Raw genomic sequence first — 13,807 nt, forward strand, 5'->3', positions numbered from 1 at the left:
GAAACAACTTTTGATTTGGATTTTGTTTGTTGGAGTTACTATACTCTTGAATTCATCTACACTCACTGACAAAAAGATTCAAACAAGGAACCTAGTGATCCACCTTGAGAAGAAGTCTGGTTTATTTGTAACAAGATTGTTTAAAAGTGGTAATAGTCTGTTTATCTACAATAAGAAAAATGTCCACCATGCTATGAAAGCTGAATCCAAACTACACCCTACACTACCAATGCGAATTTCCAACTTTTCTAAAAACAACAAAAGTTTCAACATTAATGGAACAGATGTCGTCGTGCTGTTGCACATCCAGAAGACTGGAGGAACAATGCTTACCAATTATTTAGTGCAGTATTTGGACATAAAAAAGCCTTGTAAATATACGAATAAGCGCAATTATATTTGCCATAGACCGAATGACAACACGACTTGGTTATTTAGTAAGAAATCATCAGGAGGTGGGTTGCGTCCTAAAATATCTTAATTGCAGAGATTGAATTGTAAGATAACTTTCAAAGAGACACAATGAAGAATTTTTGTCTTTGTTTCTTTTTTGAGTTGATGAGTGTCATAATATTTTACTTTGAATCTAAAACTATTGGCGGCTAAAGCCATCAAAGAACTTTGTATCCCAAAACAATATCTTTATTCATGTATTATATAGGCTATACAATGAACAGTAGTTTTTTTGTTGAACTCTCAAAAAGGTTTTGGTGTCAATGCATTTTAAGCACATTAAAATTGGTATTTATTTCCTTTGGCATTCCAGATTAAATATTTTCTTAAAAAACTAAAAATGTTCGATCAAAATTTATTACCATGTAACTTCAATGCTGTAATTATACTAGTCACATTGCAATCGAAGGTAATTATTGACTAATTGATTGCGGAAAAACTTATATATACTTGGATCGAGAAAAATGTTTTAGAGCTTGAACTTGGCATGTTTGCTTACTTGTAGAGGCTTTAAACCACAACACAAGTCGGTTACTGAGATTGCCAGAGTAAAGTTTATATGAAGAGCTTAAAGTACATTGCTCAAGCACACACTCCTAGAGCCAAATCATTGCTGCTTGATCTTGCAGTTTCTTTATTTACAAAGTTGGATGCTTGTCAGTTGCCATGAGGGTCTTAGAATCCATTAGCATAGATTTTAAATGTTATACAGTAGTAAGATAAGAACACTGGATGCATTAAGTTGAGAACAGCATAAAAGCTTGCAAGTCTTGTTATAACCTATGTGCCCATAATATTAAGCACAACATAGAGGACATTGCTATTAAGAACGAAAATTATAAAATATATGTTTTTTAACTTGTCTTACATTGCAGGTTGGCTGTGTGGACTTCATGCCAGCTGGACTTCTTTGATGGAGTGTGTACCTAAAAAATTTACACCAACCACTAACGGGGAACGAAAGTAAGATAGTAATTCTGGTAGAGAATTAGGTTTGTAGTACCACAGACCTGGAATTGTTAACAACATCTTCGTTGTCATTATCTTCTGTTTGTTCCTCCTAACTTTGATTGGCCAATATTTCCATTGTTTCATTTGTATCACATCCTTCATCTATTGTTACCCTCCTGTCGCAAGTTTCTGTTTATTTGTATTCATCGAATGCTAGCATTCCACAACAATCTAATCTCTTGGCATAATTTATTCAAGAATTGATTTCTCTATATTAGTAGTATTTTCAGCTAGACGAGTAAAGTATTTTTTTCAAAAATGTTTAGAAACACAGATCAAACGCTTTTACTACTCATGTTCTTGATGTCGGTTCATGTAGTATGAAAGCATTTCCAAATTTGTTTCACTAAAGAAGTTTTAAAAAATGCTCTTCATAAAAGGGTTTTTGTGATTGTTTTCAGAGAATGTAAATGTATTTTGCAGAAATATTGCACAAAATTTAACTTGTGCTTTAAAAGTCACTGAATGTGTACCGGTACACGACAACTGGGCGAGACAAAGTGGGCGATGCCACCTTGGGCGAGACCAGGTGGGCGACGAGTCAAGTGGGCGACGGCCAAGGTGGGCGACGGCCAAACTGGGCGACGGCCAACGTGGGCGACGTGTCAAGTGGACGACGGCCAAAGTGGGCGACGGCAGCGAAAGTTTAGCCGGTCGGAACGGTGGTGACATATATAATTTATGTAGTTGCTTTGTGGCGTCACGGTTTATCGTGAAGCTTAAGAGAATAAAGTCATATTTTCTGTTTTAGATCATAAAATATGACTTTTTATTTTTACTTTAAAATGCAGTTCAAACAGCTCCTGTAGACATTGAAATTTGATAATTTGTGGAAGAGAGGCGATGGGAGTTTCACGATGTCAATTTGCATTGTGACATCATCTTGACACATTATTTTGCAACACACAAACCACAAACAAACACAACAAGATAACTTGACATCAATTGGACTAGTCGTACATTTGTCTTGAATTTACACAAACCAGTCTCTGAATATTATAAACACTTGCGTTAGGTCACTAGGTCAGCCAGTGCTGAGATCTTAACTACTAAGTAGCTGGTTACGTGCATTAGACATTTGAATTTTGGCAGTGATTTTCAAGCGAAACCGAAGTTTTTTGTTAGTTGTTGGAGTGTGTTATTGTTCAAAATAGGCCTACATGTAAAAACTTACATACGAATCATTAACTACGGAGATTAGCATAAATTTGATGCTCTAAAAATAAAGTCATATTTTTCAATTTTTAGGTCATAAAAAATGGCCCTAGTAAGAACTGTCAGTCACAATGTGTTCCGTAAACTGCTGATGCGGCTACGCAGCGTCTAGACTAGAACATTCGGATTAAAAAATATCAGTTGACAGTTCGTACCGAAATATTTTTCTGACTTGTTTGAACCGGTAGCTGAGTATCGTTCGAAACTCGAAAGACGCTTTCGATTGTGATGACAACTACGACTTGCCTTGCTGTCACAATGCTGATGTCACAAAGATGATGTCACAATGCAAATTAACATCAAACAGCAAGCGCTATTACTAGGCTACAAAAAATAATGAAAATGTTGCTTCCAATGCTTCGTGAAACTCAGCTTCAGCGTGAGAACTCTCATTGCCTCCCTCAAATTATCAAAGTTCAATGTCTACAGGAGCTGTTTGAACTACATTTACGAAGTTACTAGGGTTCAATCATTGTATTTTAAATTTAAAATGAGAAGTCATATTTTATGAACTAAAACAGAAAATATGACTTTATAACTTCTTAAATTGACCCCGTAGCAACAGCAACGTCGTTGTTTCACTGTTATCGGTTTGACAACTTTCTTCACCACTTAAAAATATGACTTTAAAGACTTTTAGTTACATCTTTCGATAACGGTTAGGGAGTATTTTGAACAATAACACACTCGAACAACTAACAAAAAACTCCTCAGAGACTAGTTTGTGTGTTGCAAAATAATGTGTCAAGATGATGTCACAATGCAAATTAACATCAAACAGCAAGCGCTATTACAGCATGCTTCGTGAAACTCCCATCCCCTCTCTTCCACAAATTATCAAATTTCAATGTCTACAGGAGCTGTTTGAACTGCATTTAGGAAGTTACTAGGGTTCAATCATTGCATTTTAAAGTAAAAATAAAAAGTCATATTTTATGATCTAAAACAGAAAATATGACTTTATTCTCTTAAGCTTCACGATAAACCGTGACGCCACAAAGCAACTACATAAATTATATATGTCACCACCGTTCCGACCGGCTAAACTTTCGCTGCCGTCGCCCACTTTGGCCGTCGTCCACTTGGCACGTCGCCCACGTTGGCCGTCGCCCAGTTTGGCCGTCGCCCACTTGACTCGTCGCCCACCTGGTCTCGCCCAAGGTGGCATCGCCCACTTTGTCTCGCCCAGTTGTCGTGTACCGCTGTGTACACACTACACACTACACAACTACACAAGCTGGTCCTTATAGGTGTTGTTCCAAGTGTTTATGGTGAACCTCAACTTTAAACATAGTCATTGATTACACGTCTTTCACCATGCATCAAAGTTTATGTCTAATGCAAGTATATAGTATGTCAGGCAGACCAACCACCATGTTGTAAGGCCTTGTTTTGAATGATTTTTATTAATTTTCACAGGTTTTTTTACATCACCATGCTGCGAGATCCCATAGCACGATTTCTAAGCGAATGGAGGCACTTTCAACGCGGAGCTACTTGGTCGATGAGCTACTTGATCTGCAATGGAAATTATTATTACACATCAAAAAGTTGTTGGTCTGGTAAGTTTGGTCTAACTGGTTAAAAGCGAAAAAGATATATACAATTACGTCGTTGATAATTTAGTTTTTAAACTTCACATTATGAAAAAAAATTGTGTTAATTTGCCCATAGTTTGTAGGTGTACATTGCAACTAACTGTACATGGTGAATGGTGATATAATCCAGGGTTGTTGGTATTTTACCCGACCTAAAAAAACCCGGGTGGGTTTTTTTGATAAAACCCACTTAAAAAACCCAAAAAAAACCCTTAAAAAAACCCAGAGCATCATATTTGTCCAGTTTTTATTGGAAAGTTAAAAAAATTTACAAAAACACTACAAGGCACTTACAACAAACTTTTAATTAGGACTTAAGGATGTGATTGTGAAGTAATTTCCAAGAATAAACTGAAAACGCAGTGGATATTGCACAGTACACAAAAATCAAGTAATGTCACTTTGTGTATACTACACTAAAACTCATTTATGCAAGAAGGCCTTATAGTTAAATTGGTGAAAGTACTACTCTACTGTAGTCTGTATGATGTGAAATGCAATTTAGGAGGCTATTTACCAATTACAGATTCTGGATTCTAACGCATGGCTGTTTCAGAGCATTTGCCTAATAGGCCACGCAATCGCTCAATTGCTCATCCATTACTATGTATATATAATATATATATACATGATAAAAAATATTTAAACATGATGGCATAAATGCTCCTTGCCTTCAAATCTAAACAAGTGATGCAATAATGTGATTTCTACCACAGTAGCATCAACTTGGTACATAGAAATCAGTGGATGATGCAACATCCAACTTGATCTTGAAATTAATGGATGATGCAACATTCAAGCAACAACAGCCCTAGTGCATTATTTTATTGAGTTATGCAAGCATGTACTGTGAGTGAAAGGCACTTCACTCGTAAAAAGTAGTTTTGTGGTGAAATAAGCATGTATCTACCTTTTTTTGCATCTTTTTAAAAAAAACACAATAAAACCCAAAAAAACCCGGGTTTTTCTCAACCCTGATATAATCCAATCTCTATCTCCCATCGTTTTTTGCAAAGATAAGGCTGTACAAATTCTACATGGCCTTTGATTGTATCTGCTGTTGTAGTTAACTTTTATGCATGCCCTTTGTGGCAATGAAAATTTTCACCTATTGCGTGTCAAGTGAGAGCTTCTTTCATTGCGGCATGTTTTCTTTTCACAGCATCTGAGACATCTGCGGTCACTCTAAACGCGTTCGTGAATTGTTCATACAACGCAGCGTTCAACAGACAAACTCACATGCTGGCTGATAAGCGGCAAGTCAACTGCACTGGAGAATCAATGGATCCTTTAGAAAGAGATCGAAAGTTGTTGGAGAGTGCGAAAAGAAACTTACAAGTAAAGTTTGTCAGAATGCAGCATGATGGGTTTTGATGTTAAAGCAATCATAATTCATTGATTAATTTTTGTGAGACCTGATGCAGTACATGGAAGTTTGCACATTGTTTGTAGCATCTCTTGTTCTACAGCGTATATAAAGATCTTAAGTCTTAATTTCTTGAATTTCCAATGACTTGGCCGCCTGGTGTTGGATTTTTCTGGTGTGTTTTTCAGCGGATCTTTGATTTTTTGTGTATGAATTATAACCGCAAGACCTGTTTCAGACCTTTTAGTTCCAGTCTTCTTCGTCTCGAAACGAGGAGTATTGTAAAAGAGTAAACTTTTTCCATACAGAGGGTTTTTGTTTTGACTTATTGTGTCCTCTAGTTCAGGGGTCACCAACCTTTTTTGCATGCGGGCCACTTTGGCACTAAGGAGAGCTGTGGCGGGCCGCACTAATAAAATGTTAGGTAGGTTGACTCTTATGCTAGAAAAGAACGCATTTCGTACCCAGTATCCAGCGTTACATGTTGTTCATATTTATGTTAGAATACCGCAACAACAAAATTAATCGAACAACGCTACTGCCAGGCCAAGCTCCTTTTACAACACTTTTGACTTTTTGAACAATGCCTAATAAACGAGGCCACTTGTTTTGTGCACTGATAGCGAGGCGAGCGGTTTCATCAGAATATTCATCGCCAAGCAAGGGTGGTGTTGTCACTTCGCTTCGCAAAAGATATCTTGCAATTAACAGTTTCAGTAAACAAGGAAATGTTTGACACATCGCAATACAGGCAACAATAGTGGGGTCTGCTACTATTCGGCGAGTCCGATTCGGCGAGTCCGATTCGACTAGTCCGATTCGACGAGTGTCCTATTCGGCGAGAGCCCTTTTCGGCGAGTGCCCTATTCGGCGAGGTTTTGAAATTTTTGAAAGGAAATTATCGGGTACCGTAGCGTAATTATAATTGCCGTTTTTACATCGTTTTAACGTCGCTAAACGTTGAAATCGTGCAGAAAGGAATAAAAAGAAAATGTTTTAACTATTAAATTAAGATTCGTCATGTCAGTTCAGTTGTTTTTATTTCTGACCATCATATGAAAAACAATACACGTCAACATAGCAAAGGTAGAAGCGACAAAACGCGAACGTTAAAACGTGCTTGAATTCGTCATGTCAGTTCAGTTGTTTTTCTTTCTGATCATGATATCAAAAACAATACGTCAACATAGCAAAGGTGTAGAAAAAGGTAGAAGCGACAAAATGCGAACGTTAAAACGTGCTTGTGACCGAAGTAAGTTATTGAGTTGAAAGAAATTTGGCACGGTCGCAACACTTTCAGAAAAATTTAAGATATGAAGGAAAAATAAAACAAAGAAAATGTTACAAAAAAAAATAAAATAGATCATGTTTATGTCTATAAGTTAGTACTTTTGAATAGTTAAAATGATTAGTTTGGACCAACAAATGTGTGGCCTACAGCTTGGATTGAAAGGAAATTATCGGGTACCGTAGCCTAGTTATCCCGACCAGCAAAAATTGTTCCAAGAACACAGTTCATGTTTACATTGTAGTAACAGAATGAAAAGGCTAAACAAATGTGTGGCCTATCGTGTTAACGTCGCTAAACGTTGAAATCGTGTAGAAAAGGGAGCTTTTGCTGACTAGGATACTTTGAAACTGAGAAACATTCACAGAAGCCCTACGATTTGTTCCAAGAACCCATTTAGCATAACATTTCATTTGTACATTGATTCAACGTCTGAATACATTATCTTAAAAATGCAACGTATCGTAGGGCTTCTGTGAATGTTTCTCAGTTTCAACGTATCCTAGTCAGCAAAAGCACCCTTTTCTACACGATTTCAACGTTTAGCGACGTAAAAAAGATAGGCCACACATTTGGTTAGCCTTTTCATTCTGTTACTACAATGTAAAAATGAACTGTTAGGCTAACTGGGTTCTTGGAACAAATTTTTGCTGGTCAGTATAACTAGGCTACGGTAGCCTACCCGATAATTTCCTTTCAATCTAAGCTGTAGGAGTGTAGGTCACACATTTGTTGATCCAAACTAATCATTTTAACCATAGGCGCCTAAGCCGTGGGGGCCAGGCCCCCACGCATATTTCCGCGTGGGAGCAACTTTTTATGCGGCATTGATACATAAAACAATAGATGAACTAGCGATCGGCAGCAGGAAAACATTTTTAAATACAAACCGCAACAGCTTCGCAGTAAATAATCACTAGAACGAGTAGCGATGCTACAATCCCACCCCAGACAAAAAAAAATCTGTCATTTTTACGTTGATTTAACGTCTGCAGACGTTGAATCAATGTAAAAATGACTGATTTTGCTGCCTGTGACATAGCAAAAATCTACCATTTTGCGTCGATTCAATGTCATCAGATGTTGAATGCACCCAAAAACAACATAATTTGCTACGTTGACGCAGCGTGCGTTTAGCTTAATGCGCTTGCAAACAGACTCGATGTCGCTTTCGAAAGTCGAAACCTCTGCAGAGAATTGTCGCGGCAGTGAATCGGTTGCTGTGAAAATGAACTTGAAGTCTCGGCCCGAGGTTACCACTAACCAACGTAACAAGGGCTGGTACAAACCGCACTGCCCACAGTCGCACACGCGGCATAATCAACACAACAACGGACTCGCGCAAACTGCATGGCGCACACACGTCCGTTGCCATAGAAACCCGATCAAAGGCGGGGAATATGCGCATCTTTTGTTTCATCTGCAACACGAAAACGGGCGTATTACAGCGAATTGGAACTTGAAAGCTGGTCAGCCATAAGTTGCGATATTGTAGTGAAAAGGGAGCAATGTCAAGTCGAAAACTTAATCAAACGTCTCTCTAACTATTTTTCAAGGGCTGTTTACGGATGTCAGCAACTTTTAAATTTATTAAAGGTGACGTGCTGTTGAATTGATGTAAACATGAATGATTTTGCTTTCAACAGGTATATTTTCAAGCGTATGATCAAATTAGTATTTTCATTCCATTTACAGTATACATTTTAGTAAACCTTTTCGTCTCTTGTTTCATGCTAATAAATCTAGTTCGTTGCTAAACTTTATGTTGCGCTTAGCTTAAAGAGTCGCAGTCCATCAACCGCTAGCCAACGCAGACGCATAGCATGTGTTTTGGTCGAGCTTTGTTTATAATAATTAACGGTAGGTCGAACGTAGCGATAACTCCGAGTGTGGCAATAAAAGCAATCCTAGTGTGACGACATAATTACGTCATCCATCTGCGTGACATTTCGCTGAATTTACGTTGCTGCTGATGAAACACGCTTTCGCCCCCACGGCTAAAAAAATAGTTAGACGCCTATGATTTTAACTATTTAAAAGTACTAACTTATAGACATAAACATTATTTTTTTTGTAACATTTTCTTTGTTTTATTTTTCCTTCATATCTTAAATTTTTCTGAAGGTGATGCAACCTTGCTAAATTTCTTTCAACTCAATAACTTACTTCGGTCACAAGCACGTTTTAACGTTCGCGTTTTGTCGCTTCTACCTTTTTCTACACCTTTGCTATGTTGACGTGTATTGTTTTTCATATGATGGTCAGAAATAAAAACAAGTGAACTGACATGACGAATTTTAATTTAATAGTTCAAACATTTTATTTTTATTCCTTTCTGCACGATTTCAACGTTTAGCGACGTTAAAACGATGTAAAAACGGCAATTGCAATTAGGCTACGGTACCCGATAATTTCCTTTTAAAAATTTCAAAAACTCGCCGAATAGGGCACTCGCCGAAAAGGGCTCTCGCCGAATAGGGCACTCGCCGAATCGGACTAGTCGAATCGGACTCGCCGAATCGGACTCGCCGAAACGGGCCATTCCGACAATAGTGACCTGCAAACATATCAGCGAAAAATGGGCTCCAATAATAGGGAAAAAAAGAAACCAGGTACCATGAAACAAACGCTTGTGGAAATCACCGAAAAATCGTAATTCTATCGTAATTCATGAACAGTTTTCCCTCTAAAAAAGCAATGAGTTGGTTTTTCATCCTTTTTGTGAGAGTCTATAAAACCGTCTTTCTTTTATTATAGACAATTGTCACGTGCGGTGCTTATCAGCGTGGCAAGAATTTGTTGATTAACAACATTTTGCAGTACTTGCTTCGGCAGTACATATACTATAATTGGAACGATACAGATTAGCAAGGCTCCTGCGCAAGGATGACACGCAAAATCGTGAAGCGTTCCATATTTCTTTAAAAAAAAACGTTTTGCAATACTAAGCTAAATATTTTCATAATACAATCAGAAAAAGTCTCTAAATTTATATGTAATATTTTGCCAATTTATTATAAATTGAGTTGGCACACCGACCTATTTTGCCAACAAAAACTAGCATAAAGAGAACACTGCTCGTGAAACACAATAACGGTGAAACTCGCACTAGTGTTTACATGACATTTGCAAACTTAAAATAAGCGACCCTATGCTCACAGACAATTTCGAAATTCGAAAACAGACGTTTTAATCAACCACTGGGACAGTGTGGCTGGACACCGCATTGGAATAACTTTAAGCAACCCCCACCTAGAACTATAATCTGATTGGTCGGTCGGTGGAATCGTATGCAATGCTAAAATATGCTTCCCGGAAAGTATTTTTTGCCTTCGTGCTCTTTAACTCCTCAAGAAAAGTATTTTTGGTTATACTTGTACGCTGATACCTTCCGCGGGCCGCAGCGATACAGCGTGGCGGGCGGCATGCGGCCCGCCATTTGGTGACCCCTGCTCTAGTTATATAGGGATCTTTTTTTAAAACAGTTATGACGCCGATTTAAAACCCTACAAGCTTTCGCCTTCGTTATCTTCTAATTTATTCTCTGTTGTACCTGGTACTTTTGCTTTTGTTCCTCTATCAGTTGAGGAGGTAAAATAAACTTTTGGTTTTGCCAAGTACCTCAACTGTCACCTCAAGCGATTTTTATTTAATAAATTTTCAGGACATGGCGTTTTTTGGATTATTGGAAAAACTGAATGAAACTAAACTCATATTTGAAAGTACCTTTCATTGGCGGTTTAAAAGAGACTTCCAAACCCGCCAAGAAAAGAACAGAAACAAGCCAGTTAAAGGATTAACAACTGAATTGCTCAAAATCATAAAGGAAAAAAATTTCTTGGTAAATTTTTCATGTGGCTAGTAGTAGTGTATGTTGGGTGTGCACAAAAAACGTGATATCATTGGTTCATCTCTTCTTTGGTAGGTGGAACCCGACATTAGTCCGCACTTGCAAGTGCCCAACTGTCCATCAGCTGTTGCAGCATTATGACTCCTCCCCAGTTGTAGCCGAGATGTGTTTAAATAAATCTCAAATTCCTTTAATTTTCTATTTTCAGAAGCTATAACGTTGTAATTTCGTACTTATATATAATATAAAAATATATACAAACAATTAAACATAGTACGTGTCGTTATATTACAATAATTGTAACATAATCAGACAATTATTGTTTGGTTACGTCCGGAGTCTAGGCTACAAAAAATGTTAAAGCGATAATAAACTTTATCACATATTGACAGTCGGCACTGTAGACTTTACCAAGAAGCTTTGAACAGGTATTAACTACCGGATTAGCATACAGTGGTAGCCTAGACGCGCAAATACGATTCTACATGGTTCAATGGGTTTTAAGATTTCAGTGTTTGGTGTATTGATCACAAAACCAACACTTTTAAATGTTCTTTTCAGGATGTAGAGTTGTACAAATTTGCGGTCAAACTTTTTGATCAGCGCTACAATGCAGCGACAACGAATAAAATCACGAGCGATATTTCCACGTGAAGCCGACCTGCTTTGTTTTATTCAATATTCAACTCGGGAGCATCACTTGAAGTCAAATGCTGCCTTGCCATCATTGTATCAAGGAAATATCATTTTTATTCATTTGCTTCATTGAACAAAACGGAATAAGTGAATGTCATATCACCTGGTGAGTTTGAGGATCTGCGACAAACGTCACTTTGGTGTTACACCTGTTGATGACGTACGACAGTTTGGCATTTTAGTTGCACGGTTGCCGTGTGACCTAAAATTCGGACAGGAAACGACAAATCAGCCTAATTTTAAATTAATTAAGTTATAAGCTGAGGCTATATTGACTGAAAAAATAGCCTTAATAGGGCAATCGTATGAACCCTCTGCTTGTAAAATTAGGCCAATTTGTCGTTTTCTGTCCGAATTTTTAAGGAAAACACAGCAATCGTATTAAGTGGTGCTCTTATGGTGAGAAGAGGCAAGGAAATGGCGCATGATTCTTGAAAGGTCCGTTACCTTGAATGAAGGCATCAATGACTAACTTGCAATCATAACACACGAATATTTACTTTCTTTGCAATTCCATAAACTCACCACGATTTCATTTTGCTTGCAAACCCTTTAAGTTTGTCTTCCAGTCTGTTGTAGTCCACCGAAAGTTCGTTATGCTTCTTTTCTTAATTTCTAAGATATTGTGTTTTTTGGTTGCATTCTTCCAGTGTTTAAATTTGTAATGTATTGTATGGAATGTACAAAACTGACTTGTCATTTACTAAACTGCCAATATTTTGCTTCTCTGTACTGTGAAGTGGTTACTGCGGTTTTTACCCATTTTCTGTGTTCACTGTCGATCTCCCTGGTGCTTCACAATTGCTTCTATCATGCCAATCAAGTTTTTAGCTGATTAGCTGTAAAATAGTTGTTAATGATTCTGGATTTGTAACTGTGATTAGAATCATTTTTTTTCTGCGAGTGTTTAAAACCTGCAATCAAACATTGTGCAATTGATTGAAAACTTGCATCATTTTTACAAAGCATTCTACCTCTATATGTGCTATTGTGCTTCCATGTTGTGGCAGTCCTTATCTTGCCATTACCAGCGGTGTTATTATTTCCAATCAGTTAGATAATTGTGCAGTATATGTTTTATTAAGCGTATATTTTACAACAACACAGTTAAGCTTTGACCTAAATAGCCAGTAATTCTCGTTCAATAGATTCTGGTGTAGTATCAGTCTACGGTGTAAGAACATTGCATTTGACGACATTATTTCATTTATCAGCATTTTTAACATTGTATATTGTCAATGAAAAATCATTTCCTTGTCTTCATTTTGAATACATTGTCTTCATGTCCATGCAAGATGTGTTGGGTGTTTGTTGATAGTCGGACTTGTCTTGCATTCATCATCATCATCCAAATTCGGTTTTGTCTCCACTGGTAAGGGTGACCGATTTTTTTTCTTTGCAGCGCTTGTCTTCATGTCAGTTCTCATTCTATTCATCGCTATATAATGCTGTTCACTGAATGTTTAGCAAAATATTTGAATTTGCTGCAAGTGGGCACTTCTGTCTCTAAATTATTTCTCAACGAGATGGTGACCCGTTTTAAGAACTACGCTTACTCTCGATTCAGCCGCACCCGGTGGATGGAATAGTTTACAGACAACAACACGTCAACAACTGTCAACTTCACTCTGCCAATCTCGGTAACCGGGCCTGCGTCAGTGGTTTAAAGCCTCTACATTTATGCAAAACTGCAAGAAATGACCTATAAGAAGCTTTCTCAGTCCGGAGATAAAGATTCTAAACCAACCAGGGGCGTTTTTCAAAAAATAACTTTGGCTTGAAACCGACAAAACGCCCTGGCCCCAAAATTTAAAAGCGCAGCAATTTCGAACAAAAAAGTATTTACAAGAAGAAAAGACATAACGCAGGGCTTGTCTTAACCCATTCATGGCCGGTGTCCTTTTAAAAGGACATCGTTTTGAATGCATCAGTATTGCATCATTTTATTTTGATTGAATCATTTTGGACTTGCTAGTAGTTGTTTAGGGTCTGTTTTGGAAGGTGTTGATAAATATTTGCAAACAACGTACTTTTACTGAATTTTGTGAAAGTTTGAAAATTGTTGAAAAATGAGAAGAGCCCGATAAAGTGAAGTGAGGAGGAACATGCATGTTTTATTGCCTATTGGTAATAGATATGAATTATGTTTCTTCATAGTTTGACACTCTGTAATATTGTGCTTCCTACTACACTCTAATTTGTGTAAGGTTTTGCTTCTTTTATTTTTTTATTTTGCTTTATATTTATTGTTGCCTTTTAAAAGGACACCGGCCACATGGCCACATTTTTTTGGTTGTTTGTAACTCTGTCAAAGAATATTGAACATCGTG

General features: G+C 37.4%; 1 protein-coding gene and 1 non-coding gene across 2 annotated transcripts; both read left to right on the forward strand.

Moving 5' to 3' along the window:
• The first annotated feature begins 229 nt into the window (after positions 1 to 229).
• LOC145785162 (heparan-sulfate 6-O-sulfotransferase 1-B-like) lies at positions 230 to 11,640 on the forward strand. Its single transcript, XM_082596859.1, has 6 exons — positions 230 to 455; positions 1,329 to 1,416; positions 4,099 to 4,241; positions 5,440 to 5,615; positions 10,596 to 10,772; positions 11,343 to 11,640. Exons 1-6 carry the CDS (start codon positions 230 to 232, stop codon positions 11,433 to 11,435), a joined length of 903 nt encoding a protein of 300 aa, XP_082452985.1. The 3' UTR covers positions 11,436 to 11,640.
• Positions 9,751 to 9,852, forward strand: LOC145786043 (U6 spliceosomal RNA). Its single transcript, XR_014291263.1, has one exon. It is a non-coding gene; the product is annotated as a U6 spliceosomal RNA (small nuclear RNA).
• Positions 11,641 to 13,807: the final 2,167 nt, after the last annotated feature.

The sequence above is a fragment of the Aplidium turbinatum genome, chromosome 16 (assembly GCF_918807975.1).
Source record: "Aplidium turbinatum chromosome 16, kaAplTurb1.1, whole genome shotgun sequence".
NCBI lineage: Eukaryota > Metazoa > Chordata > Ascidiacea > Aplousobranchia > Polyclinidae > Aplidium > Aplidium turbinatum.